Below are 27,020 nucleotides of genomic sequence, written 5' to 3' on the forward strand. Positions count from 1 at the left end.
CCCTGCTTCACTTAACGATGTTCATTTTTTCAATTACAAAAGTGTCTTAACATGTTGAAAAACGGTTTTAAATGCTTGGAATCGTTAGTGCACCTTCTAAAATGTGTGCATACTTAATTTGGCATTGATCTGACTTTTCGTTAATTTTTTGTGAATTTTTTTCTCCCCCATAGGAAACAATGGAGCTGTCAGATTTTGACAGCTGTCGAAAGTTGGGGGGAAAAATTCACCATAAATTAACGAAAAGTCAGATCAAAGCCAAATTAACTTTTGCATCCGTTTTAGAGGGTGCAGAAGTTAATCCAAGCATTTTAAACCATTTTTGACCCTTTTATGACACACTTAAATTTGCAAAAATTGACTTTGCAAAGCCATTGAAATGTATTGAGTCGGCTTCAATACATTCCAATGGAGGAAACATTGTATCGTTTAACAATGTTTCCTATGGGTTTTTTCGCTTAAGGACGCCAATCCGTGCCTATTGGAATGGATTAACCGGTTTCCAATGCATTCCTATGAGAAATGGTGTTTCGCATAAAGTTTTTTTCGCATAAGGGTGTGTTTTTTTGAACCAATTAAAAACGTTATGCGAGGCACCACTGTAACTAACTTTCAAGAAGAGAGTCAGATACTTAGGGATCCAGATCACAAAGAAAACGAGTACATTATTCAAAGACAATTATATGAAGTTGATTAAAGAGATACAGAATAGCTTGGAGAGATGGGACAAATTACAGCTATTGTTAATGGGAAGAATAGCAACCATCAAAATGAATGTATTCGCGAAGGTTTTCATGGCCGGGATCTAATAGTTGTTGTGGGTTTTTAGGGCTCTTTGGCCGTGTTCTGAAGGTTGTTCTTCCTAACGTACAGAGACTGGTGAAACATTAGGAAGAACAACCTTAAGAACATGGCCAAAGAGTCCGAAAAACCCACAACAACCATCAAAATGAATGTTCTGCCTAAAAATTTATTTTCATTTCAGACAATTCCCATAATATTAAAATAGTCATTTTTTCAAGAACTCAACAAGATAATCATGAGATTTGTGTGGCAAGGTAAAAAAAACAATAATTAAAATCAAAGCAATGCAAGATGCCAAACATAGAGCAGGTTTTGGTCTCCCAGGTTGGGTATTATATTATAGAGCTTGTATATTAGCCTGGATAAAGGAATGGATAACTTTAGATAATGATACACTAAAGTTGGGAGGACATGATTTACAGTTAGGTTGGTATGCTTTTCTATGGTACAAAAAAGATAAAGAGCAGAAACGTTTCAACTTGCATATGATAAGAAGAGCCCCTCTAGGGACTTGGAAAAAGATCATCCAGCAGATTTACACAAAAACACAAGGCTGGATATCTCCTGTAGAGGCCTTTACACAAGCTAACCTCATGACAGAAGCGAAACTTTTAAGATATCAAGATCTATTAAAATGATTGTGAGTTAAGCCCCAAAGAAGAATTACGAGAAACACAAAACATATATCTAGACTGGTGGTCCAGAGCACAAGTGGAATCTAGGTATAGAAAAGATAAAATAGAGGGCTTTTACACAGAACAAACAATATTTGATAAACTTCTGCTGGGCTCAAAAGATAAAGTAATTAAGAAAATGTATGATTATTTGCTTGAAACTAAAATGCAAGGTAAAAGAATGATGAGGTGGGCACAAAATGTAGGACATAACATTGATATTGATTAATGGTTGCAAATATGGAAAAATAACATAAAGCTCACAAAATTGGTAAATTTCAAGTAGAACATATATAAGATATTTTATAGGTGGCATATGACTCCAAAAATTGTGAAAGATTTATACAGAAATGTCAAATGGTTGTTGGAAGTGTGAAGCACAAGAGGGAAGCTTTTATCATATGTGGTGGACTTGTAGAGTAGCGAAACAGTACAGTATTGGATAGCAGAACATAATTTGTTACAAAAAATACTGCTTTGTAATGTTCCACTAACCCCAGAATTGTTTTTACTGAGCATTATACCAGATAATATAGATAAAACAAAGAACTACCTAGTGATATATATAGTCGCTGCAGCCAGAATTCTTCGTGCTAAGAACTGGAAGAAATCGGAGATACCGAAACAAGAGGAACTCATTGAGAAGATATGGGAAGCGGCAGAAATGGATATTCTATCAGAAGTGTTGAAGTGTCCAATACAAAAGGCAACTGAACAATGGGATTTATTATATAAATGGCTTGAGTCACCAGATAGTGCGTAAATAACATAGAATTAAACTAAGATGTAACTGTACATTGAAATCTGGAAGGCAATCAAATTGTAGAAAGGCGTAAAGTCGACTTGATATCGCAACATGAACAAACAGATTGGATGACAATAAATATTTAAAAAATTAAATTTAAAAATAAAAAGAGTGTTTGCCATATCCTATCAAAAAATGTCTGTAATAAAAGATCTTGGGTGTTTCCAGCTTTTAGTAACCTCACACCTATAATATTTGCAATTAGGTCTTTATTACGTAGCTTCTCATTTCCCCTGTAAATGTTGAAAATAATAGTACTGTTTCATTATTTTTGGATTAGTTCATATTTCTGTCCAATTGATTACATAATACCATATTGTTTCTATTTTGAGGCAAAAAATCCATATGTGTTCCAAGGTTCCCTTTCATCCACATTTTCTCCTACACTTATCTGATATATATCTGTTGATTTTATGTAGCTTTGTAGGGTATAGATGACATATCTATACTTGTGATAGATTTGCACCACTTTCTGCCAATACTTTTTGCTTCCTATGTCTTCAGCCTTTCCTTATTCCTTATATTGGAAATATTTCTTGTGCTCAGGCAGCTGAGTATCTTTGGGAAGGACTAAGGAATGGCCTGATTATACTCCCTGTAAATTTGGTTCCTTTTTTTTGTTGGTGGTGGTTAAATTGCACTGCTATTCTTCATTAAGTAATGCCAACACTAGGAATTCTCAGTATCATTTCACTACTTTTAATTCACTGTTCAGCTCACACCTGCAACCTTGCTCTCCTCTCTTGTCAAGATTTTGCTACTCCTTTTGACAATAATATCTATATAATTGGCCCTTCTCTTGCTACTTCTGTTCCCCTTTCTCTACTGGCCTCTTCTTCAATTATTTCAGAAAAGCCATCTATTGATCATTGTCTATTTACCACCTGCCCTTTTTCTTTATTGCCCTTTGCTGCTAACCTTTTCGAATGTGTGGTTATAAGATTGCAACTACACAGTTGGGAAAATACATAAAGATCCACTGTGTTCTGCAGTTGTTCAAAATAGCTCCCTGCTTATTTCTGAGAGTGAAGTCACTATAGTCATCCAGACTGCTACAATAAGTTTTTTTCACAACCGAAAGAATCAAGTTTCATTTCATTCCTCTTGTGGAGTAACCACTGGCACCTTTGTTCTGACAAGGTGCTAATGGGCAATGTTGACCTTAATTTCCTGGCCCCCCCAAAGTAACTTAGTGACAATTTCTTTCAGTGCTGACTTTAAAGTCTTTTAAAAAACCTATGAGCACCCCTTAATTAGATCTGGCAATCACATACAGAGAAAGCAGGAAAAAGCAATGTCAGCATGGAGAAAAATTTTCAACCATGCCTGCCTGCTGAACTAAAAACAAAACACAATTCCCCACTAAAAAAGAGATGATTCTCCAGGAGTTCCATGTACTTAGCCTTGTGTTGTGTAGTCACCAGTTTTTAATTTGATTTCAAACATACTATATCCAATGCAAACTGCAGAGTAAATGACCAATATAGATGCCCCCTTAGTCACATCTTTTGAATTTTCTTTTGTCTAGCTCAGTCCTGGATCCCCTGCAATCTGCATTTCATTCTGTATATTCCTCTGAGACAGCTCTTAGATTTAGAAGGATCACTAAGGCTCTTCTCTTTACAGAAGGCTTATATTCCATGCTGCTTGACCGTTCAGTAACCTTTGGCATGGTTGATCATCCTCTTTTGCTGGGTTCCCATAGTGATGCTGCCCTGTGTTGGCTTGCTTCTTTTCTGTCAGGCCATTTGTTCAATGTATTTCATTTGTTTTTCCTCTTTTTTTCAAAGGTTCCCAAGGGCTCTGCTCTAGACCCCCTTGATGTTTTCTCTTTGTATGTTAGTTGGCCAGAGCAGTGAGTGGGTGGGTGTTTGGGTCGGATGGATGGATGGATGGACAGACAGACAGATAGATAAAATCCACACGCCAACATGAAATCCTAAAGATTTCAATATAATTTGCACACTGTTAACCCTCAGCTCTATCTTTTGAGGCCAGGTCTTTCTTCTAGTATTCAAACTGATATTCCAAACATTTTAGTTTGGATGCTTCTTCTTAGTCCAAACCAACCTTGCTAAAATTGAATTGTTTATTTTCCTCTTAAAGAGTCTTCTTTAAACATATTTTCTACAAGCATTGCAAATATGATAATCTACCTTGTGGAACATGCATGTCGTCTTGATTGTATTTTTTCGTTATTCATCTGTTCTTTTTTGCCTCATATTCAGCTCACTGTTAAGATTTCTATTCCTTTAAAACATTCCTGGAATCCATTCCCTTTTTTTGTAGTTTATTTTGTTTTTCTTTCTTCTGCTAAAACTTTAGTTTCATTACTTCTTTTGCGTGATCTTCCACAAGCTCATATTAAACTAGTTTCCTTTTAAAACTGTGTATTACAGATAATTTTTGTTCCCACATACATACACACTTTTATGGAGCCGCTTCACCGCCTTCCTGTCAGGATTCCAGGATTATAGATTCCAATATAGATTTCTTGTTCTTATTTTAAAATACCTCCATGGTCAGTCTTCTCTTTATCTTTCAGCCCCAGCTTCCCACTATATACGGGTACCTATTTATTCCCTCTGTTTTTTTTTCCAGTTCTGTGCTTCTCCTTTGCCAGATAGTCCTAATATTCTTTAATTATACTTTACATGTCTTCCTCACCCTTTAACTATACTATATCTGTCTTATGCTTATGAAATTCACAGGTGACACAAAATTGGGTAGCATATTTAATATCCTTGAAGACAGAAACAAAATTCCAAAAAAAAATCTTAATTGGCTCAAGCACTGGGCTGAAAACACAGAATGAAATTTAACAGGGATAAGTTCTACACCTGGGAGAGGGGGGACCACAAATGCTCAGCTGTAAGATGGGGATACTTGGCTCAGTAATATATGAGCAAGAAGGATCTTGGAATTTTTGTACATCACAAGCTGAATATGACCCAACAGTGTGATATGGCTGCAAAAAAAGCAAATGCTATTTTATGAAGATCAGTTAGAGTAATCAGGAGTATTTCTGAGGACTTTGAGAAATATGTTCTGTTCTGTTTCTCAAAACAAAATGTTGGGCTTATTTTATAACATCAGGCTCCAGTTAGATGGCTAGGATTTCCAATAGATACCAGAAGCCGAGAGGTACCAGATGTCTATGAGGCCAGAGCTGCATCAGTTAAGAAAATAATCCTTGGGGTGGTTGAAAGAGTGCAAAATGATGTGTAAGTGAGCCAAAAGAGTAGAGTATACATGTGGGACCTCTTTTGACCAAACAGCTGAATAATTGGTTATTGTGGGTTTTCCGGGCTGTTTGGCCATGTTCTTAAGGTTTTTCTTCCTAACGTTTCACCAGTCTCTGTGGCCAGCATCTTCAGGGGACAGGAGTCAGAACTCTGTCTGTACTCTGTTGCAGTTTGTTGGATAGTTGAGTGTTTATAGCTGTGGGATCAGCTTCTGTCCTTTTCAGGAGACTGGGTGATTATGGTGATCAGCGTGTTTTTGTTGTGGGTGTATTGTTGTGATAAGGGGGAAGAGATGATCTGTCACTGTGATTGATGGGTGTCGTTAGCTGGTCTTTCGTGTGCAGTGATCACTGGTCCATGTGGCTGGGTAGAGTTTGTTGACCTTTTGCAGGTTGTATTTTTCAGTGCTGGGAGCCTGGCTTTGTTGAATTTTAGACTTTCTTCCTTTTTGTTGAAGCGCTGCTGCTGTTTGTGGATTTCAATGGCTTCACTGGGCAGTCTAACATAATGATTGCTGGTGTTGTCCCATACTTCAGTATTTTGAAATAGAATTTCATGTCCAGCTTGTTTTAGGGCATGTTCAGCTACTGCTGATTTTTCCGACTGTTTCAGTCTGCAGTGTGTCTCGTGTTCTTTGATTCTGGTGTGACTGTTGCGTTTTGTTGTTCCAAAATCTACCTGGCCACAACTGCAAGGTATCTGGTATACACCTGATGAGGGGGTCCCTTTTGTCCTTTGCTGACTGTAACATTTGTTGTATTTTTGTGGTGGGCCTGAGTACTGTTTGTAAGTTGTGTTTTTTCAAAAGTTTCCCCATGCAGTCCGTAACCCCTTTATTTTATTGCAGAAATACTTTATTTGTGGGTGGCTGTTTTTCCTCTTCAATTTAGTGTTGTTTTCTTGGTTTGATGGCTCTTGTGATTTCATTCTTGGAATAGCCATTTGCCTGTAGGGCCCAATTCAGTTCCGATTCACAGTTCCGATTCACAGTTGGTCATTTGGGAAGTAAAATGAGTTTTGATTGTTCAGGGGGAATCACATCACCAGAATGGAACGGAGCTATATTACCTAGTTTGATCCTCAGATAGAAGGCTAGAAGAGCTAGAAGAGATACTATATCCTTTGAGTAGAAAATATTGGTTTAGATAAAGCAATTATCTAAATCAACGCATCACAACTCTATATTATGATAGGACTTCAGTGCAAGTCTATAATATTTAAAGGCAGAAGGAAAAGGCTAAAGATTGGATCCAGTACAAGATTTCAGTTAGTGAAAGAGGGGAATCAAGCTTAAGTGGGGTGATGCAACCCCCAATGCAGCCCTTTCTAGCACCCCAAAAGCCTACCCAGAAAACCTTCAGAGAAAACCCTGTTGCATGTTTTCAGTAGCTGGAAGGGTTTCAGGAGAAGGGACAGAAATCCTGATGCTACCAAAAGCATCATTTTGATTTTTTTCAGGCAGTCTGCCATGATCCTGACCTAGCTGGTCTTAGTCACATTCATTGTGTTGCATCACTGTTACATTAAAAAAAGCATTTAAAATGCAGTGCCTCCCATCTTTAATACTAGGATGAACATGTAAGCTTCCCTCTTGAATTACATGGGTCTTAAACTGACTGAGGTCTCTTTTGTTGGCAGTGTGGCAGCCCCCAGTCTGATGGTGGAAGCCTGGCAGGCCCTCTCTCCTGGCATGGCAGCTCTCTGTGGTAGCTGGGGGAGAGTGTTGCAGTATGCCAAGAGGCTAATGTGGGTTGGGGGAGGTCACAATAGCACACTGCCCCATTGGGAGGGAGGAGGAGGGAGGTTTTTCTTTCCTCATCTGTTCTGTATGTGTGTATGCATACCTTCATCAACTGTTTATGCTTGTAGTTACATGGAGGAGGGATAAGAGTCATATGCAGATTCTAAACTACACAAGAGTCCAGCAGCTCCAACCTCAGTGTTGTTGAAAGGAGAAGGGTATAGCCAAGCTTGATTTTATCAGTCAACTCCCCACTGCATGGACATTCTAGTAATAGAAGATAGGCAGGCCAGCACAATCCAGTGGACTTCATGCCAAGTTGCAAAGCTGTCATTCACCATCATCTATTTCTACACATAGTTATATTAATATATAAACACACATAGTTATATTAATATAGCACTCAATGGAACCAAAAGGCCAAGACATTCAAGAAACAGCAGTAGCTGTGTTGCATCCGGTAGTCTGACTTAGGTGGGTGAAAACATCCACTTTTACAAAAGACTGTTTTCTATTTGAAGGGCTGCCAAACGGTATTCCTCCTTTTGAAGGCGTCCTTCATTTGAATCTAAATTAAAGATAAAGAAGCAGAACTTCTGGGTAATGTTTAAAATATATCAGCTACCGATCAGCAACTATGGAGACTGCCCATCCAGGAGGAGCATCTGGCTTAGCAAGCACCATTGGTCACAGTTTTCCTAACTTGAGGGAGAAGTATTGCAATTTTGTCTAAACTGCAAAAACAATTTCTAAAGTGGTGCCTGCATGTCTAAATCAACATTTGTGCATTTATGCAAATCATTGTCCTTGCGCCCTCCTTTTTGGTGACATAGATCCTCTTTTTGGGGGGAACATATAAGTTGCCATCCAATTCTGGCTAGAAGTGAAAACCACACCCATTATAACCAGAGACTGCACCACTGGACTCTTAAACAGCACCTTCTGAGTCCTGCTTACTGCACTTCCTCGGGAGGTCACCCTCTGTACCTTTGAACCTAATAAAAAGCAGCAAAACAGACCAGTGGCAGTATGTTAGAAGCTTTTCTCTTAGATGGACTGATATGGAAAACATTTAGAAAGCTAGGCATTAACTGCCACCATAGAAAGTAACTGAAAAGATGAGATTTATGAGATGGTCATTGTTATCATATATCTAGCTTATGCAACAATACTGGGTGAGTATGTGAGTGTGACATGCCATCAAGTTGCACCCAACAAGGGTTTTAAGGTATGTCAAATATCTGAAGGGTGTTTTTAGCATCACCACACCCACCCACACATCAGGGATTCCCATGGCCAAGTGGGAATTTGAATCCTACTCTATCCTCTATTCACTATACACCACTGGCTTTCATGAAAAAATACTGCCATATAAATTAAAGACTAATAGTTCAGTTCTATGCCTGCAGTGAATCTGAATCCAAATGTGGTCTTTGGAAATTATTTGTAGAGTATGATGTACAGAACTGCAACCTGAGTTGTTTTCTATATACAATCATACGTGCTAGTGTTTCCACACAACTTGCCAGTTTTTGCATAGGAAACACAAAGATCTGAAATATATATTTGGGGTCTGTGCACCTGGCTACACATTCAGGTTTAGTGAAATTAGTAAGGCATGCATGCGATGTGATTTTTGTTACCTACTTTTTTGCAAGTAGTTTCTTTGCATAGCTGGGGAGAAAAACACAGGAAAACAATGTGGGAACATTCCAAACATAATAGAAGCAAATAAGTTAGAACAAGGAAATTGAAAGGTTTGCCCTTCCAGGACTAAGTATGTTGCAAGTCAGCTCTCTGGCCCCCAAGGAGACACAGCAGTGCCCCTTTTGGTGTGACGGTATTTCTTCCATTCGACCCCGCTTTCATTTTACTGCTTTTTTCAGTTATTAACTAGACATGTAATAAAAATGGAGGCCACACAACACACTTCATATGCCATCCTGGGTACATCTCATTCAAGGAAAGATCTATGCCAAGGTTAAATGAATCCTCTCTTTATATCTTCCTGTTAATAGCACCTGAGTGATCGCTGAGGGACAGTTCTCATTGCTCCCTTTTTAGTTGCCCCTATTTCCACAGGGAAATTACTACTTCATCAGAATAATCACAACAGCACTGAGCTGGCAAATCAACTCCAATGCAATAGGGATGGATCAAAGGGCAGTCAATGGATTTGCCGTCACCAGTACTATTAACACTTTTTGGGCTAATCATGGATATAAAATGTTCTGTATTCTCTACTAGCAGAAGAATAGGGTGTCGTTATATTTAACTCTAACTGGAGATATCAAAACTACTTAAATGTGCAAGCTATAAACTACAAATGAAATTGTCAGGGCCTTTTGCTAAATCCATTCAATGGCAGGTAGTCACTGTAGAAGTATCTTGGCATTAGAGCATTGTTATTTCATACAAGGCTATGTTAAATACTGTGCAAATTCTCAGTTTTAACTGCACTTCCAAGTAATGTGGAAAAGCCACACCTTACCAGTGGAAACATCATTTAATAATAATAAGCAGAAGCACTCTTATGGGTGTCCCTTTTTACAGTACTTCTAGCTGTTGGGAAGGTTAGGATACAAGACCCCAATACTTCAAATTATTACATGTTGAACTAGTGTTTTTTTTTTTAACGGGCTGGGATTTATAGAATCAAGATCTGGGAGACAAGGAAATATCTTGAACCATCCGCAAAGCTTGTTAATCTCAGCTGCTGACTCTGGACACTTGTATAATACAATTAGCTTTAAGCAGTGTTCATAATCACCAGTCAAAATATACTTGCATGTGTTTGTGACAATCCTTTCAAGGAAGACACATAAGATGGATGGTGAGCAGTGAGATAATTACCATTTTCCAGTATTTTGCTGGACTCTTTCAACAAGGCCTTTACAGCACTACAGAAGATGCCCCAAATCTCAGAGACTTCAAGCAAATCCACACATTCTGATCAACAGCAAGACAGAAGCAAACTTAATTTCTGACAAAGTGTTGTGAATTCTAACAATCTTTCCAAGGAGGAATAAATTATCCAAGCTCTGAAATTAAACATGCTGAGAGTAATTTCCCAGGAAGCACAGAAAACATAGAACATCATCATCATTAATATTATTATTACCTATAAAGTATGGCAATGAAATAAACAAAGAAGTGAAGCAATACTCCAACTACTGCACCATAAGGAGGCAGGAAGGTTCCAGGGGAGGAGATGGCCAGTGGCGTGGCCCCAGGTACAAACCTAGGACTGTCCATAAATCCTAAGGGAGAGAAACCAACACTCTAGGTCTACGTCACATGGCAATATTCTCCAACCTTTGCCAGAAAGGGTCATATTCTTCCTCTTCTTTGATGCGTTCCCTGGGAGTTCGATTCTTTAAAGCCCTCGAGTAGAGTAACTGTGCAACAAAATTCATAGCAGTTCCTTTGTGTTTATTGAAATGGTGAGGTTCTCAGGAAGTGGTCAAAATTTGCCTTCTCAAAGACTACCAAGAAGGGCAGCGAAGTACAGGAAGCGTGCCTGGCGAACAGGCTGCTGCAGACTGTCCTCCCACTCAAGATGGGACAAAGAAATGACTTTGAGTATTGGCTGCTGCTATTTAAGGAGATTATTTTGCAGAGACAACCTGTCCCTGTCAATTTCAGTCAGGGCTTGGATTATACTTCCTTGGCTTTCAGTTAGCTGACCGTCCAACACTTTAAACATTTAACACTGAACCAGAGTACACTGTGTCAACTGCAGTAAAGCTACAAGATGTTTATTTGATTGAAAGCAAACAAACAGAGAAAGTGTTTTAATGATGCATCCCAGCATAATGGAAGAAGCCTTTCAAATTGTTGTTGAAGGGGACATTAACCAAGTGGATGCTGTTCTTTCTGTTTCAGATGTGTTTGCAGTGTCTTTTCAGTCTATTTTATATTTTAGTTTCATTTCTTTTATTTGATTTTATCATGGATAGTCACTTTCATTGGCATTCTTTTGATGGATGACAGTGAACAAATAGGTTTGGGCATCCTACAGACCCCATATAGCAACACATCTAATAATGTGGTGATAAAATAAAAAGCCATATAAAAAAGAAAAAAGAACCCCCCAAAAAAGAAAAATTAAATAGCAATATTAACAACATACGGGAAACTCAATTGTTGAAGGCAGCTTTCTCCACAGCTGTAAGGAAGCTGAGAATGAAGACAAGGGAGAAAGTATTTGGCGCCTTTCTCTAATACAGGGATTACGAAAAACAGAAAGCCAGGCAGATGACCCTACAGCTCTTTCACTCCCAAACTGCTTGTTTTATCCTGCTAAGTATGTGGGGATTTGAATACACATCAAGCACAGGTGGGCACTGTAGCGGCTGTATATACCTGTATTCTGCCATGTAAAGGAGTGAGGGCAGTTTGGGGGAATCAAAGACTGCATGACTTTTTAAGAAAAATGAATAGGATTGAAATATTTGAAAACCTTTCAAATATTTGAAAGCTTGAAATATTAAATTTTAGTAAGAAACAACAGCAACAAACAAAAAACAACAACATTGAAACAAACATTGAAAACAACTCATTACAGTCAATGGCATTTGCCGAAAAATATCACAAAATTCACAGAGGATATCTGAATAAATTGTCTATGACGGGTCACAAAACGAAGTTATAAAAGTGAAAAACTGTCTTATTTTAGACCGGCTATAAGGTGGTGAAGTCTCCTGCTTTACAGAAGGTAGCCCTCCATTTGAAGAGCTAAAGTCCCCCTAACAAAGGAGAACAAGGGGGCTTGGAGATGCCCACTTGAAGATACCCATTTGGCTAACAGACTGAGCTGGCTGGCAGGTCACAGTCCTCTGCACCATGCTGATATGTGCTTTATTTCTATTTAAATGATAGCTATTTCCAAATTTGAATCTCTTTGTATAATTCAGCACTTGAGATAAATCCATGTCCTCTTTTTAATATTTTATTTTATTTATACAATGTCCCATTAGTGGAACACACAACTCTGGACAGTTTAAACTTAAAAATCCCACAGGTTCCACATAACAATACATGCAGCTATATGGTGATTTAAAAACATACAAAAAACAGAGAAAAAGAAAATATTAAGTTTAATAGCATCGAGGATACTCAGTTGTTGAAGGTTGCTTTGAACAGTTCTGTTTTCAACAATTCCATGAAAATAAGAAGGGAAAAAGCCTGTCGTATCTCTGCTAGTAACTGTGGCAACCCCAGACCTACTGGAGTATCCCACCATGTAATTATGCTGCCACCAACCATTCCCTATAAGGAGTCACACAGACCAGGAATGGATTTTAATAAATAAAAGAACAAGGTTTATTGAAACAACAAACAGGGTAAACAAAAGGATCAGGTAAATAGGATACTGTAACGTGGCATAGTCCCAATCACACCCATACAACAGCTTGGTTCCCACAGAACACTTTAAGGTAACGCACAGACCCTGAACCTATCAGTTCTGGCTACCTAAATAGAAACCTGAACCTATCAGGTATGCACTAACTGACAAACAGTTGTACCCAGTCTGACACACAGACTCCAACTCCTCTTCTCCACACAAGCTCCAAATATATATACAGTACAGCTCCTCCCCCCTGATGTCCCGCCTTCCACTCCCCATAGGATGGAACTTTCCCTCCAAACCCATGACAGACAGGTACCATCAGTGCTGTATGTGACACCTCCCCTCTTTATAAGTTGTTTTGCAGGGGAAAAGCTAAAGTGCTTTTCTCCAAAAAAACAACCAGGATCAAAACACAAAACAGTTATACATTATAACACAATCCCATACTTACTCACTCTAGGTCAAACATATCATTTATGCATTTAAACATTAATATTTGCAATACATCAAGTTACCTTTATTAATACAAACCAAGCCTGTTTAATAAACAGGTACATTTAACTTTTGGTCACCAAAATATACATAGTCCATGGTTTCTTCGCCGTCTTCACTCGTCGGGTCTTCTTGACAAGGCGTCAGCAACACAGTTCATTGACCCTCTGACCACCTTCACTTCAAAGTCAAAATCTTGCAGGTTTAAAGCCCACCTCATAAGTTTACTATTATGGGTTTTCATTGTCTTTAACCACTGCAGTGGTGAGTGGTCAGTGCACAGAACAAAATGTCTTCCCCAGATGTAAGGTTTGGCCTTCTGAATCGCGTAGACTATGGCCAGGCACTCCTTTTCCATGGTTGCCAGATGTCTCTCACCTTTCTGGAGTTTCCTACTCAGGTAGGACACTGGATGCTGGTCACCATTTTCATCCTCCTGGCAAAGAACTGCTCCTACCCCACTGTTAGACGCATCGGTGTAGATGATGAACTCCCGGTCGAAGTCGGGAGCACGCAGCACTGGATAATGGATGAGCGCCTGCTTCAACCTCTGGAACGCCTCCTCACAGTCGCTGGTCCACGGGATGCGGTCATCAGTCTTCTTCCGCGTCAGATCGGTCAGCGGAGTCGCCATCTCGCTAAACCTCGGGATGAACTTTCTGTAGTAGCCCACCAACCCAAGAAATGATTTGACTTTTTTCTTGGTGTTGGGTCTGGGCCAATCACGAACGGCTTCTATCTTGGCCTCTAGGGGTTTGATCACTCCTCCCCCTACTATGTGACCCAAGTATTTTATTTCTGGGCTACCCAGCTGACACTTGCTTGCCTTTACTGTTAGCCCTGCTGCACTTAACCTCTGCAGCACTATCTCCAGGTGTTTCAGGTGATCTTCCCAGGTATTGCTGAAGATCCATATATCGTCAATGTAGGCCACAGTAAAGTCACTGAGCCCTGCTAAGGTCTGGTCCATCAGCCTTTGGAATGTGGCTGGTGCATTTCTGAGACCAAAACTAAGGACTCTAAACTCATATAGACCGAAAGGGCTGCAAAATGCGGTCTTTTCTTGATCCCTGGGATCAATCCTTAATTGCCAGTAACCCTTTACTAGGTCCAACGATGAAATGAACCGACAACCCCCTATGGTTTCAATCAGGTTGTCTAGCCTGGGCATTGGGTAGGCATCAGGAGTGGTTACGTGGTTTAGTTTCCGGTAATCTACACAAAATCTAATGCTCCCATCAGGCTTGTCCACCAGGACTATCGGAGAGGACCAAGGACTAGAAGAGGGGACGATTATGTTCTCCCTAAGCATCTCGTCCAGCTCCTTCCGCACCTTGTCCCTTTAGGGTCCCGTCACTCGGTATGGGGATACTGCTTGTGGGGTTGCATCCCCTGTGTGGATCCGATGCATCACTCCCTTCACTATCCCCGGCTTATTTGAAAAAACCTTATGATATTTAGTGAGCAGCACTTTTAGTTCTTGCTGCTGGTCTTGGGTGAGTGCAGGACTGATCTTTACCTCATCTGGGTTGTATTTCACTTCCCCTCTACCCTCCCAGAAGGGTAATTCAGCGTCCTCACTCTCAGCTGCTTTTATCGCAAATAAAACCCTCTGTTCCCCTTGTGACAACCCCAGACCTACTGGGATATGCCACAGTTTCACTAAGCTGCCACCAACCATTCCCTGTAAGGAGTCACACAGACCAGGAATGGATTTTTAACAAATAAAAGAACAAGGTTTATTTAAATAACACACAGGGAAAATAAAATGATCAAGTGAATAAGATACAGTAACGTGGCTTAGTCTCAATCATACATACACCAGTTTGGTTCACACAGAACACCTTTAAATAAAGCACAGACCCTGAACCTATCAGTTCTGGCTAACCATACAGACACCTGAACCTATCAGGTTGGTACTGACTGACACACAGTAGTACCCTGTCTGACACACAGACTCCCACACCAGCTTCTTCTCTCAGCTCTCCTTCAGCTCTCCTTCTTCTCCACACACGCTCCACATATATATACAGTACAGCCCCTCCTCCTGATGTCCCGCCTTCCACTCCCCATAGGATGGAACTTTCCCTCCAACCCATGACAGACAGGTAACATCAGTGCTGTATGTAACACCTCCCCTCTTTATAAGTTGTTTTGTAGGGGGAAAGCTAAAGTGCTTTTCTCCAAAAAACAACCTGGATCCAAAACATACAAAAACATTTATACAATAACATACAATACCATACTTACTTATACTTACACTAGGATAACCATATCAATTAGGCATTTAAACATTTACCATTTACAATACATCAAGTTACCTTTATTCATACAAACCAGGCATGTTTAATAAACAGATACATTTAACCTTTGGTCACCAAAATATATACATAGTCCATTTTTCTTTCGCCGTCTTCATTCTTCGGGTCTTCTTGACAAGGCGTCAGCAACACAGTTCACTGACCCTCTGACCACCTTCACTTCAAAGTCATAGTCTTGCAGGTTTAAAGCCCACCTCATAAGTTTACTATTGTGGGTTTTCATTGTCTTTAACCATTGCAGTGGTGAATGGTCAGTGCACAGAATAAAATGTCTTCCCCAGATGTAAGGCTTGGCCTTCTGGATCGCGTAGACTATGGCCAGGCACTCCTTTTCCACGGTTGCCAAATGTCTCTCACCTTTCTGGAGTTTCCTACTCAGGTAGGACACTGGATGCTGGTCACCATTTTCATCCTCCTGGCAAAGAACTGCTCCTACCCCACTGTTAGACGCATCGGTGTAGATGATGAACTCCCGGTCGAAGTCGGGAGCACGCAGCACTGGATAGTTGATGAGGGCCTCCTTCAACCTCTGGAACGCCTCCTCACAGTCGCTGGTCCACGGGATGCGGTCATCAGTCTTCTTTCTCGTCAGATCGGTCAGCGGAGTCGCTATCTCGCTAAACCTCGGGATGAATTTTCTATAGTAGCCCACCAACCCAAGAAATGATTTGACTTTTTTCTTGGTGTTGGGTCTAGGCCAATCACGAACTGCTTCTATCTTGGCCTCTAGGGGTTTGATCACTCCTCCCCCTACTATGTGACCCAAGTATTTTATTTCTGGGCTACCCAGCTGACACTTGCTCGCCTTTACTGTTAGCCCTGCTGCACTTAACCTCTGCAGCACTAACTCCAGGTGTTTCAGGTGATCTTCCCAGGTATTGCTGAAGATCCCTATGTCGTCAATGTAGGCCACAGTAAAGTCACTGAGCCCTGCTAAGGTCTGGTCCATCAGCCTTTGGAATGTGGCTGGTGCATTTCTGAGACCAAAACTCAGGACTCTAAACTCATAGAGACCAAAAGGGCTGCAAAAGGCGGTCTTTTCTTGATCCCTGGGATCAATTCTTAATTGCCAATATCCCTTTACTAGGTCCAATGATGAAATGAACCGACAACCCCCTATGGTTTCAATCAGGTTGTCTAGCCTGGGCATTGGGTAGGCATCAGGAGTGGTTACGCGGTTTAATTTCCTGTAATCTACACAAAACCTAATGCTCCCATCAGGCTTGTCCACTAGGACTATCGGAGAGGACCAAGGACTAGAAGAGGGGACGATTATGTTCTCCCTAAGCATCTCGTCCAGCTCCTTCCGCACCTTGTCCCTATAGGGTCCCGTTACTCGGTATGGGGATACTGCCTGCGGGGGTGCATCCCCTGTATGGATCCGATGCATCACTCCCTTCACTATCCCCGGCTTATTGGAAAACACCTTTTGATATTTGATGAGCAGCATTTTTAGTTCTTGCTGCTGGTCTTGGGTGAGTGCAGGACTGATCTTTACCTCATCTGGGTTGTATTTTACTTCCCCTCTACCCTCCCAGAAGGGTAATTCAGCTTCCTCACTCTCAGCTGCTTTTATTGCAAATAAAACCCTCTGTTCCCCTCTGTAGTAGGGTTTTAGGGCATTCACATGTACCACCCTCCTTGCTTGGTTCTCCTCCTGCTCTATAAGGTAGTTCAGATCTGACATTTTGGAAATGACCCTATATGGTCCTGCCCATTTGAGCTGCAGTTTGTTCTCTCTGCAGGGCCTAAGCCAAAGCACTTCCTCCCCTGGGTCAAAGTGCCTCTCTCTGGCTTTGTGGTCATACCAGGTTTTCTGTCTGACCTTCTGAGCTTGCAGGTTTTCTGCTGCTAGCTCTAGGTTTCTCTTTAGGTCATTCATCAAGGTGTCTATATATGTCACAACGTCTTGTGGGTCATCCTGGGTGATCTGCTCCCAATTTTGTTTGATTAAATCAAGGGGCCCTTTCACCCTTCTCCCAAACAAGAGTTCAAACGGACTGAACCCGGTACTGGCTTGTGGCACTGATCGATAAGCAAACATGCGCATTAGAGTCCCATTGAACTTCTCCGTTAACCCATTACTTTCAGGGTGATAGGCAGTGGTTTCCTTGTGTTTAATTCCACAGATTTGCCATAACCGTTTCATGAGCTTCGATGTAAACGATGCGCCCAAATCTGTGATTATTTCTGAGGCAAATCCCATCCTGGACATATACCCCACCAAGGCATCTGCCACTGTGTTAGTTTCAATGTTAGTCAAGGGAATGGCTTCAGGGTACCTCGTGGCATGGTCCACAATGGTGAGAATGAACCAGTTCCCCCTCTTTGTGGCCTTGGGCAAAGGTCCCACAATATCCACCCCTATACATTTGAACGGAGTGTCAATCACAGGCAACGGGCACAACTTTGCTTTGGTCCTGTCACGGTTATTCCCCTGCCTCTGACACACATCACATTGTTTGCAGAACTCCTTGATCTGCTTCCCTATTTCAGGCCAGTAAAAATTCTGTGTAATTCTCTGTTGTGTTTTGTTCACCCCTAAGTGCGCAGCAAACATGTCAGAGTGCCCCCTTTTTAAGATCATGGGGCGATACTTTTCAGGTACCACCAGCTGACTTCTGATCCCATCTCCCCCTTTTGAGATATTCCTCAGGGTCTCTCTATATAAAATTCCCTTTTTCTCTCGAAATCTCACTGGGGTTTCAGGTGTTAGCTGGGCGTCTGTCACCTGTTCAAAACACTTTTGGAGAGTGGCGTCTGCCTTTTGCTCTTGGCCAAATCGGCTGTCTGTGGTTAAAGTTTCCACCAGAGCTTCGGAACTCCCCTCTGCTTCCGTCTCGGGCTCTCCAATACCCCCTTGAACTGTCCCTGTGTTAGCTTGTGAGCATGTAATCACTAGCACCCGTTTCACATGTTCAGCCAGGTCATTTCCCACGAGCACGGCTGCTGGCAGAGTCGATGAAATCGCTAGCCGCCAAACTCCCCTCCAGCCTTGAAAGCTCACAGGTACCTCAGCTACTGGCAGCGAGATCACCTGTCCCTCAATCCCTGCCACCTTCATGCTCTCATTCGGGATTATATACTCCTTAGGAATAATATCTGGATGGCACAGGGTCACCTGGGAACAAGTATCCCTCAGCCCCCTATACTGATGGTCAAGTATTCCTACGTCCACCCCTGCAGTTTCAAACAACTGCGAATCTGTTCTCACTAGCAAGCAGCGCTTGACCTCCACAAGCGGACCATTTTCCCCAGCCTGATCAGCAGATGTAACTGTTCCAGATTGAGTAGCCATGGCAACAGGCTCCCTCAGTGACAAGGAGCTTTGCTCTTTCTGGACACAGAACACAGCTTTTGGCTTGGTTCCACTCAAATCATGAGGCACATTTCCTTTTAGCTGCTTTAATTTCTCACACTCTGAGATTAGATGGCCCTTTCCTTGACAGAAATAACATTTTCTGCTGTATTTTGAGTCTTTCTCATCTTGTTTTGGTTTTCCCTCCAAAATCTGAGGTCTTGGTTTCATGTCTGAGGGCTTCCCTTCACCATGGGCTCCTCCCCCTTGCTGGCTTCTCCCTGGTCCCTGAGAGTACTTGCTGTAGGTTTCTTTAGGTTTACCTATAGATTTCCCCTCACCTAAGGGCTTTCTTATTTGGGAAATAAAATCTGCGATCTCGGCCGCTTCTGCCACAGATCTAGGTTTCCTTTCCCTCACCTGGAACTTCAGTTCCCCATGCAGGACTGAATAAAACTGTTCCAGCGCTATCAAGTCTTTGAGCTGCTGAAAGGTCTCTGTCCCCTCCTGCGACAGCCATTTCTCTAGCAGCCTCACCAGTTGGGCCCCCACTTGGGTAAAAGTCTGCTCTGGTTTCTTTGTGAGTGACCTGAATCTTTGCCTCAGCTGTTCCGCATTTATCCCATGTCTGGCAAACACCAGTTTTTTAAACTCAGCGAAATCTTTTAACAGCTCCTCTGGCATCTCTGCATAGACTTCTGCCAGGCTGCCACTGATTAAAGATCGCATAATGGTCATCTTCTCAGTTTCCCTTACTGAGAAGTCCACAAACGCTCTTTCCACTAGGGAAAAGAACACCTCAGGGCAATCCCCCTTGTGGTACACAGGGAATTTCTTCAGGTCAGTTTTAGACAATTGGCCCCCCTCAGAATCTCTATTGTTATTATTGTTCTGATTCATCAGTTCCAATTTTCTTAACTCAAACGCCATTTTTTCTTTCTCCAATTCAAATTGTCTTTGCCTCTCCCTTTCCTTTTGCTCCATCTCCCTCACCCTCAGTTCATGCTGTTGGGCTATGAGCATTTTCCTGAGTTCTGGGTTCTGTTCTCCCGTGCTCTCATCCTGCACTGAGCCAAATTCATCCTCAGAACCTTGGTCCACCTGTGGGTCTTTCACTTCACCCATTTCTGCCATTTGGCTTCGAGTCAAGGGCATAATCCCCCCCCCAGAACAGGCTGCTTTCAAAAGTCAAGCCTCAAAATAAAGCGACCACTTCTTTTTTTTTTCTTTTGCCTCAGAACCAGCCTTCTATAGATTGCTGCTGTTCTTTCAGCACTAACTTGCAACTGTTGCCAGCCAGAGTCCACCCCCCTCTGCTAGGCCTCTCAGCAGACAGGCTAGATCACTGCTACTTCACTCAGCTTTGCCTCAGCTTTTTCCCGCCAAAACAGGTTGCCTCAGAGCTCCCTAATCTAGTCCCACCAATCTGAGGTTACACGTTCTTCCACTAGCGTACCTCCCCGTGAGGTAAGCCTAGAAGATTACCTACGCGCTCTCAGATTGTCCCTGACTAGACCCCCCTTGCTCTGGGCACACTTGCCAAGGCTTTGCTGGACCACTGGACAACTGGACCAGTCGTATCCCACACGCTGGACACCAATCAATGTGACAACCCCAGACCTACTGGGATATGCCGCAGTTTCACTAAGCTGCCACCAACCATTCCCTGTAAGGAGTCACACAGACCAGGAATGGATTTTTAACAAATAAAAGAACAAGGTTTATTTAAATAACACACAGGGAAAATAAAATGATCAAGTGAATAAGATACAGTAACGTGGCTTAGTCTCAATCATACATACACCAGTTTGGTTCACACAGAACACCTTTAAATAAAGCACAGACCCTGAACCTATCAGTTCTGGCTAACCATACAGACACCTGAACCTATCAGGTTGGTACTGACTGACACACAGTAGTACCCTGTCTGACACACAGACTCCCACACCAGCTTCTTCTCTCAGCTCTCCTTCAGCTCTCCTTCTTCTCCACACACGCTCCACATATATATACAGTACAGCCCCTCCTCCTGATGTCCCGCCTTCCACTCCCCATAGGATGGAACTTTCCCTCCAACCCATGACAGACAGGTAACATCAGTGCTGTATGTAACACTCCTCTGTAGTAGGGTTTCAGGGCATTCACATGTACCACCCTCCGTGCTTGTTGTTCCTCCTGTTCTATAAGGTAGTTCAGATCTGACATCTTGGAAATGACCCTGTATGGTCCTGCCCATTTGAGCTGCAGTTTGTTCTCTTTGCAGGGCCTAAGCCAAAGCACTTCCTCCCCTGGGTTAAAGTGCCTCTCCCTGGCTTTCTGGTCATACCAGGTTTTCTGTCTGACCTTCTGAGCTTGCAGGTTTTCTGCTGCTATCTCTAGGTTTCTCTTCAGGTCATTCATTAAAGTGTCTATGTACGTCACAACATCTTGTGGGTCATCCTGGGTGATCTGCTCCCAATTTTGTTTGATTAAATCAAGTGGACCTTTCACTTTTCTCCCAAACAAAAGTTCAAACGGACTGAACCCGGTACTGGCTTGGGGCACTGATCGATAAGCAAACAAAAGGGATTGCAGCTTCTGGTCCCAATTGTTTGGATTCTCTGCCAAGTAAGCCCTAATCATGCGCATCAGAGTCCCATTGAACTTCTCCGTTAACCCATTACTTTCGGGGTGATAGGCAGTGGTTTCCTTGTGTTTAATTCCACAGATTTGCCATAACCGTTTCATGAGCTTCGATGTAAACGATGTGCCCAAATCTGTGATTATTTCTGAGGCAAATCCCATCCTGGACATATACCCCACCAAGGCATCTGCCACTGTGTTAGTTTCGATGTTAGTCAAGGGAATGGCTTCGGGGTACCTCGTGGCATGGTCCACAATGGTGAGAATGAACCGGTTCCCCCTCTTTGTGGCCTTGGGCAAAGGTCCCACAATATCCACTCCTATACATTTGAACGGGGTGTCAATCACAGGCAAAGGGCACAACTTCGCTTTGGTCCTGTCACGGTTATTCCCCTGCCTCTGACACACATCACATTGTTTACAGAACTCCTTGATCTGCTTCCCTATTTCAGGCCAGTAAAAATTTTGTGTGATTCTCTGCTGTGTTTTGTTCACCCCTAAGTGCGCAGCAAACATGTCAGAGTGCCCCCTTTGTAAGATCATGGGGCGATACTTTTCAGGTACAACTAGCTGACTTCTGATCCCATCTCCCCCTTTTGAGATATTCCTCAGGGTCTCTCTATATAAAATTCCCTTTTTCTCGCGAAATCTCGCTGGGGTTTCAGGTGTTAGCTGGGTGTCTGTCACCTTTTCAAAACACTTTCGGAGAGTGGCGTCTGCCTTTTGCTCTTGGCCAAATTTGCTGTCCGTGGTTAAGGTTTCTGCCACAGCTTCGGGACTACCCTCACCTGCTTCAACCTCGAGCTCTTCAGTACCCCCCTGAACTGTCCCCGTGGTAGCTTGTGAGCGTGTAATCACTAGCACCCGTTTCACATGTTCAGCCAGGTCATTTCCCACGAGCACGGCTGCTGGCAGAGTCGATGAAATCGCTAGCCGCCAAACTCCCCTCCAGCCTTGAAAGCTCACAGGTACCTCAGCTACTGGCAGTGAGATCACCTGCCCCTCAATCCCTGCCACCTTCAGGGTCTTATTTGGGATTATATACTTCCTAGGAATAATATCTGGATGGCACAGGGTCACCTGGGAACAAGTATCCCTTAGCCCCCTATACTGATGGTCAAGTATTCCTACGTCCACCCCTGCGGTCTCAAACAATTGTGAATCTGTCCTAACTAGTAAGCAGCGCTTGACCTCCACAAGAGGACCATTTTCCCCAGCCTGATCAGCAGATGTAACTGGTCCAGATTGAGTAGCCATGGCAACCGGCTCCCTCAGTGGCAAGGAGCTTTGCTCTGTCTGGACACAGAACACAGCTTTTGGCTTGGTTCCACTCAAATCATGAGGCAAATTTCCCTTTAGCTGCTTTAACTTCTCACACTCTGAGATTAGATGGCCCTTTCCTTGACAGAAATAACATTTTCTGCTGTACTTGGAGTCTTTCTCATCTGGTTTTGATTTTCCCCCCAAAACCTGAGGTCTTGGTGGTTTCATGTCTGAGGGCTTCCCTTCAACATGGGCCCCTCCCCCTTGCTGGTTTTTCCCTGGTCCCTGAGAGTACCTGCTGTAGGTTTCTTTGGGCTTACCCCCAGTTTTCCCTTCAGCACCTAAGGGCTTCCTTATTTGGGAAATAAAATCTGCGATCTCTGCCGCTTCTGTCACCGATTTAGGTTTCCTCTCCCTCACATGGAACTTTAGTTCCCCATGCAGGACTGAATAAAATTGTTCCAGCGCTATCAGGTCTTTGAGCTGCTGGAAGGTCTCTGTCCCCTCCTGAGACAGCCATTTCTCTAGCAACCTCACCAATTGGGCCCCCACTTGGGTAAAAGTCTGCTCTGGTTTTTTCGTGAGTGACCTGAATCTTTGCCTCAGCTGTTCAGCATTTATCCCATGCCGGGCAAACACCAGTTTTTTAAACTCAGCGAAGACCTTCAGCAGTTCCACTGGCATCTCTGCATAGACTTCTGCCAGGCTGCCACTGATTACAGATCGCATAATGGTCATCTTCTCAGTTTCCCTTACTGAGAAGTCCACAAACGCTCTTTCCACGAGGGAAAAGAACACCTCAGGGGAATCTCCCTTGTGGTACACAGGGAATTTCTTCAGGTCAGTTTTAGACAGGCTGCCTTCCCCATTCCCTGGGTTCCCCTCATTATTATTGTTATTCCTATTTCCACTCATCATCTCCAGCTTCTTCAGCTCAAACGCCATTTTTTCTAACTCAAATTGTCTTTGTTTCTCCCTTTCCCTTTCCTGTTTCTCTTCCTTTTCCATTTCAAACGCCATTCTTTCTCTCTCTAATCTTTCCTCCATTTCCCTCACCCTCAGTTCATGCTGTTGGGCTAGGAGCATTTTTCTGAGTTCTGAGGTCAGTTCTCCTGTGCTCTCATCCTGCACTGAGCCAAATTCCTCCTCAGAACCTTGGTCTCCCTGTGGTTCTCTCACTTCCTCCATTTCTGCCATTTGGCTTCGAGTCAAGGGCATAATCCCCCCAGAACAGGCTGCCTTCAAAAGTCACGCCTCAGAATAAAACGACGACTTTTTTCCTTTTGCCTCAGAAACAGCCTTCTATAGACTGCTGCTGTTCCTTCAGCACCAACTTGCAACTGTTGCCAGGCAGAATCCACCCCCTCTGCTAGGCCTCTCAGCAGACAGGCTAGATCACTGTTACTTCACGCAGCTTTGCCTCAGCCCTTTCCCGCCAAAACGGGTTGCCTCAGAGCTCCCTAATCTAGTCCCCCCAATCTGAGTTTGCACATTCTTCCACTAGCCTACCTCCCCGTGAGGTAAGCCTAGAAGATTACCTACGCGCCCTCAGATTTTCCCTGACTAGACCCCCATTGCTCTGGGCACACTTGCCAAGGCTTTGCTGGACCACTGGACAACTGGACCAGTCGTATCCCACACGCTGGACACCAATCAATGTGGCAACCCCAGACCTACTGGAGTATCCCACCATGTAATTATGCTGCCACCAACCATTCCCTATAAGGAGTCACACAGACCAGGAATGGATTTTAATAAATAAAAGAACAAGGTTTATTGAAACAACAAACAGGGTAAACAAAAGGATCAGGTAAATAGGATACTGTAACGTGGCATAGTCCCAATCACACCCATACAACAGCTTGGTTCCCACAGAACACTTTAAGGTAACGCACAGACCCTGAACCTATCAGTTCTGGCTACCTAAATAGAAACCTGAACCTATCAGGTATGCACTAACTGACAAACAGTTGTACCCAGTCTGACACACAGACTCCAACTCCTCTTCTCCACACAAGCTCCAAATATATATACAGTACAGCTCCTCCCCCCTGATGTCCCGCCTTCCACTCCCCATAGGATGGAACTTTCCCTCCAAACCCATGACAGACAGGTACCATCAGTGCTGTATGTGACAGTAACCTATTCCAGATATTAGGGGCCACCACCGAAAAAAACATGATTCCTTGTCTTCACTTTTCTGGCCTCCCTTAATGTGGCCAATTTTTGCAGCATGGATTGAGAGGAGTGGGTGAAATGGGTATCTGATTTCTGGGAGAGATGTGCCAACAAGTATTGAGGTCCTAAACGGTTAAGGGCTTTATAGATTATAACCAGCATTTTCAATTGAGCATGGAAGGTGATAGCAAGCCAATGAAGGCATGCCAAGACTGGGAGTATATGATCAGATTTACTAATCCCAGAAATCAATTGGTCGCTGCATCATCTGCTGAAGTGTCTGTTCTGTTTTCAAAGACAGCCTTACATAAAGAGCATTACCATTGTCTGTTTTACCAATGCGTGAAACACTTTTAACGGCTATTTCTTATCCAGGCAGAGGTGCAACTGAACAATCAAGCAGAGTTGATAAAAGGCACTCCTGGACACAGCCAATATTTGACCCTCCATAGAGAGTTCTGGGTCCAGGAGAACCCCCAAGCTGGGGACCCGATCCTTCAGGGGAGTGTAACCACATCAAAGTCAGGCATGTTTCTCTCTAATCAGTCCATATGTATCAGCTTTCTCCATTTTGGCTTTATTTGTTTTTTTTAAAATAAATCATGGCATAGTGTAATATGTCATATGTTGTAGTTCATCTGAGGTAATAATTTTTATTATGTCCTCATATGTAGAATTAGAATTTAAAGAGGGTGCACTTTCTTCTTCAGATGACTGCATATGGCTCTGAAAAGTATCTTTGAGAGTGCATGGAGAATACCAGCAGAAATGGAGTTGACAAATAGGATGGATAGAATATAAAGCCACCATGTCCTTTGTAGCTCCTTGCCCATCAAGAGCCAAAGAAAAATTGTACAGTGAGCAAGAAATATGAAATCTGATAAACAATACAAGATAAACTACGCAAAATAAGAGAACTCGCGTGAGTTTGGAACGTTTGTATAGTGTATATCAATTTTAAAAAACCTGTCATTCTGATACTACAGAGCCCATTCAGCCCTGCCTAGCGAGTCTTACAGAATGTAAGGGTGTGCAGAAGATCTCATAGTTAAAGATATGTCAAATCATGAAACAATTCTATCATGCCTGGATCACTTACCTATCTTTGTCACAGTATTCATCAGTTAGGTGTGTTCTTTGCTCTCTCCTATTATTTGAGCATGATCACCAGTATGAACTAAAAAAACAAAGCAAATAACATCAAATAACTCAGGTGCTTTTGAAGCAGGCAAGCCAATACAACAACATTCAAGCAGAAAGTAGTAGATTGAGAGCAGTAGGGATGAACACAATACACACCCATTTTGTCTGTTTTGTTATGTTAAACATTGGTTTTTCTAGAGGAACATGTAACTGGTACATCCATAGCAGACCAGGTCTCATGGTAAAGATTTCTGCAGAGTTTTACTGTGGTGTTAATGATCTGAATTTCCTCTGGAAGGTGCTGAGCTGCATCCTTGGTTTAAAATTAACTATAGCCACAGAGCTGTTTAGCTTCTTAATGACAGATAAACTGGTAAAGGAGCTATTATTATGCCAGCGATCCTTTCATTCCTGCATGTCAAACTCAAGTGCTGCTAGGAAATCCTCTTATCTAGTTCTCTGTGCCTTTAATTGTCCAGACTCAGACTTCATAATTCTTGCAACAGATAACCCTTTCCGCAAAAGTTACCACTATAAGCTAGACAGGCATGTATTAGCTTCCTTTTCATTCTTACTGGCCTATTTAAATATCTATGCATTTTTAGCATTTTCATATCTCTGCTCCTGTTCTCTTCCCATTGTAACCTTCTCTGGAACAAGGACAGTCTTTAGCCACATGTTAATCTGGACTTTCCCACTGCACCTTTTCTTTATACTCCTTCCCAGGAATTTCTGTATCCTTCCTTTGCTGTTAATACTATTACAAGAAGGTGTCAGATTATTCTGGTGAACTTTCTATTGCCATCCAAAAAACCCTCTTACTTTTGATCCCATTTGCTTCTTCGCTATGTTCTGCAGACCAAATGAACTTATTCCAGGTTGCTGCTTATTGATTCAAAATAAGAGATTACTTAGATTATTCTCATATTCCAACAACTGTGATTGATAAGAAGAACGAGCAACAGCGGCAGCAGCAACTTGATTCTTCTTGCACAATGAGCACAAAACAGGCTTGTACTGCTTTCTGAAATGTATTGATTTGGAATTTAATGGTTGGAATGCTAATCTGGCACTAGGAAAA

General features: G+C 42.4%; 1 protein-coding gene across 3 annotated transcripts in view; it reads right to left on the reverse strand.

The window, feature by feature from the left end:
* Window positions 1–26,767, reverse strand: part of LOC110083788 (L-threonine ammonia-lyase) — a 64,801-nt gene extending 38,034 nt beyond the window's left edge. The window contains exons 1-2 of one of the 3 annotated variants that reach the window (XM_072995038.2): window positions 26,096–26,767; window positions 25,896–25,973 (exon numbers count right to left, since the gene is read on the reverse strand). Coding sequence is in view for 2 of the 3 variants with exons in the window: in XM_072995035.2 (XP_072851136.2) it covers window positions 10,391–10,524 (134 nt within the window). In the remaining variant the exon portion in view is untranslated. The other 2 variants (XM_072995037.2, XM_072995035.2) reach the window with 2 other exon arrangements.
* Window positions 26,768–27,020: the final 253 nt, after the last annotated feature.

The sequence above is a fragment of the Pogona vitticeps genome, chromosome 3 (genome assembly GCF_051106095.1).
Source record: "Pogona vitticeps strain Pit_001003342236 chromosome 3, PviZW2.1, whole genome shotgun sequence".
Taxonomy (NCBI): domain Eukaryota; kingdom Metazoa; phylum Chordata; class Lepidosauria; order Squamata; family Agamidae; genus Pogona; species Pogona vitticeps.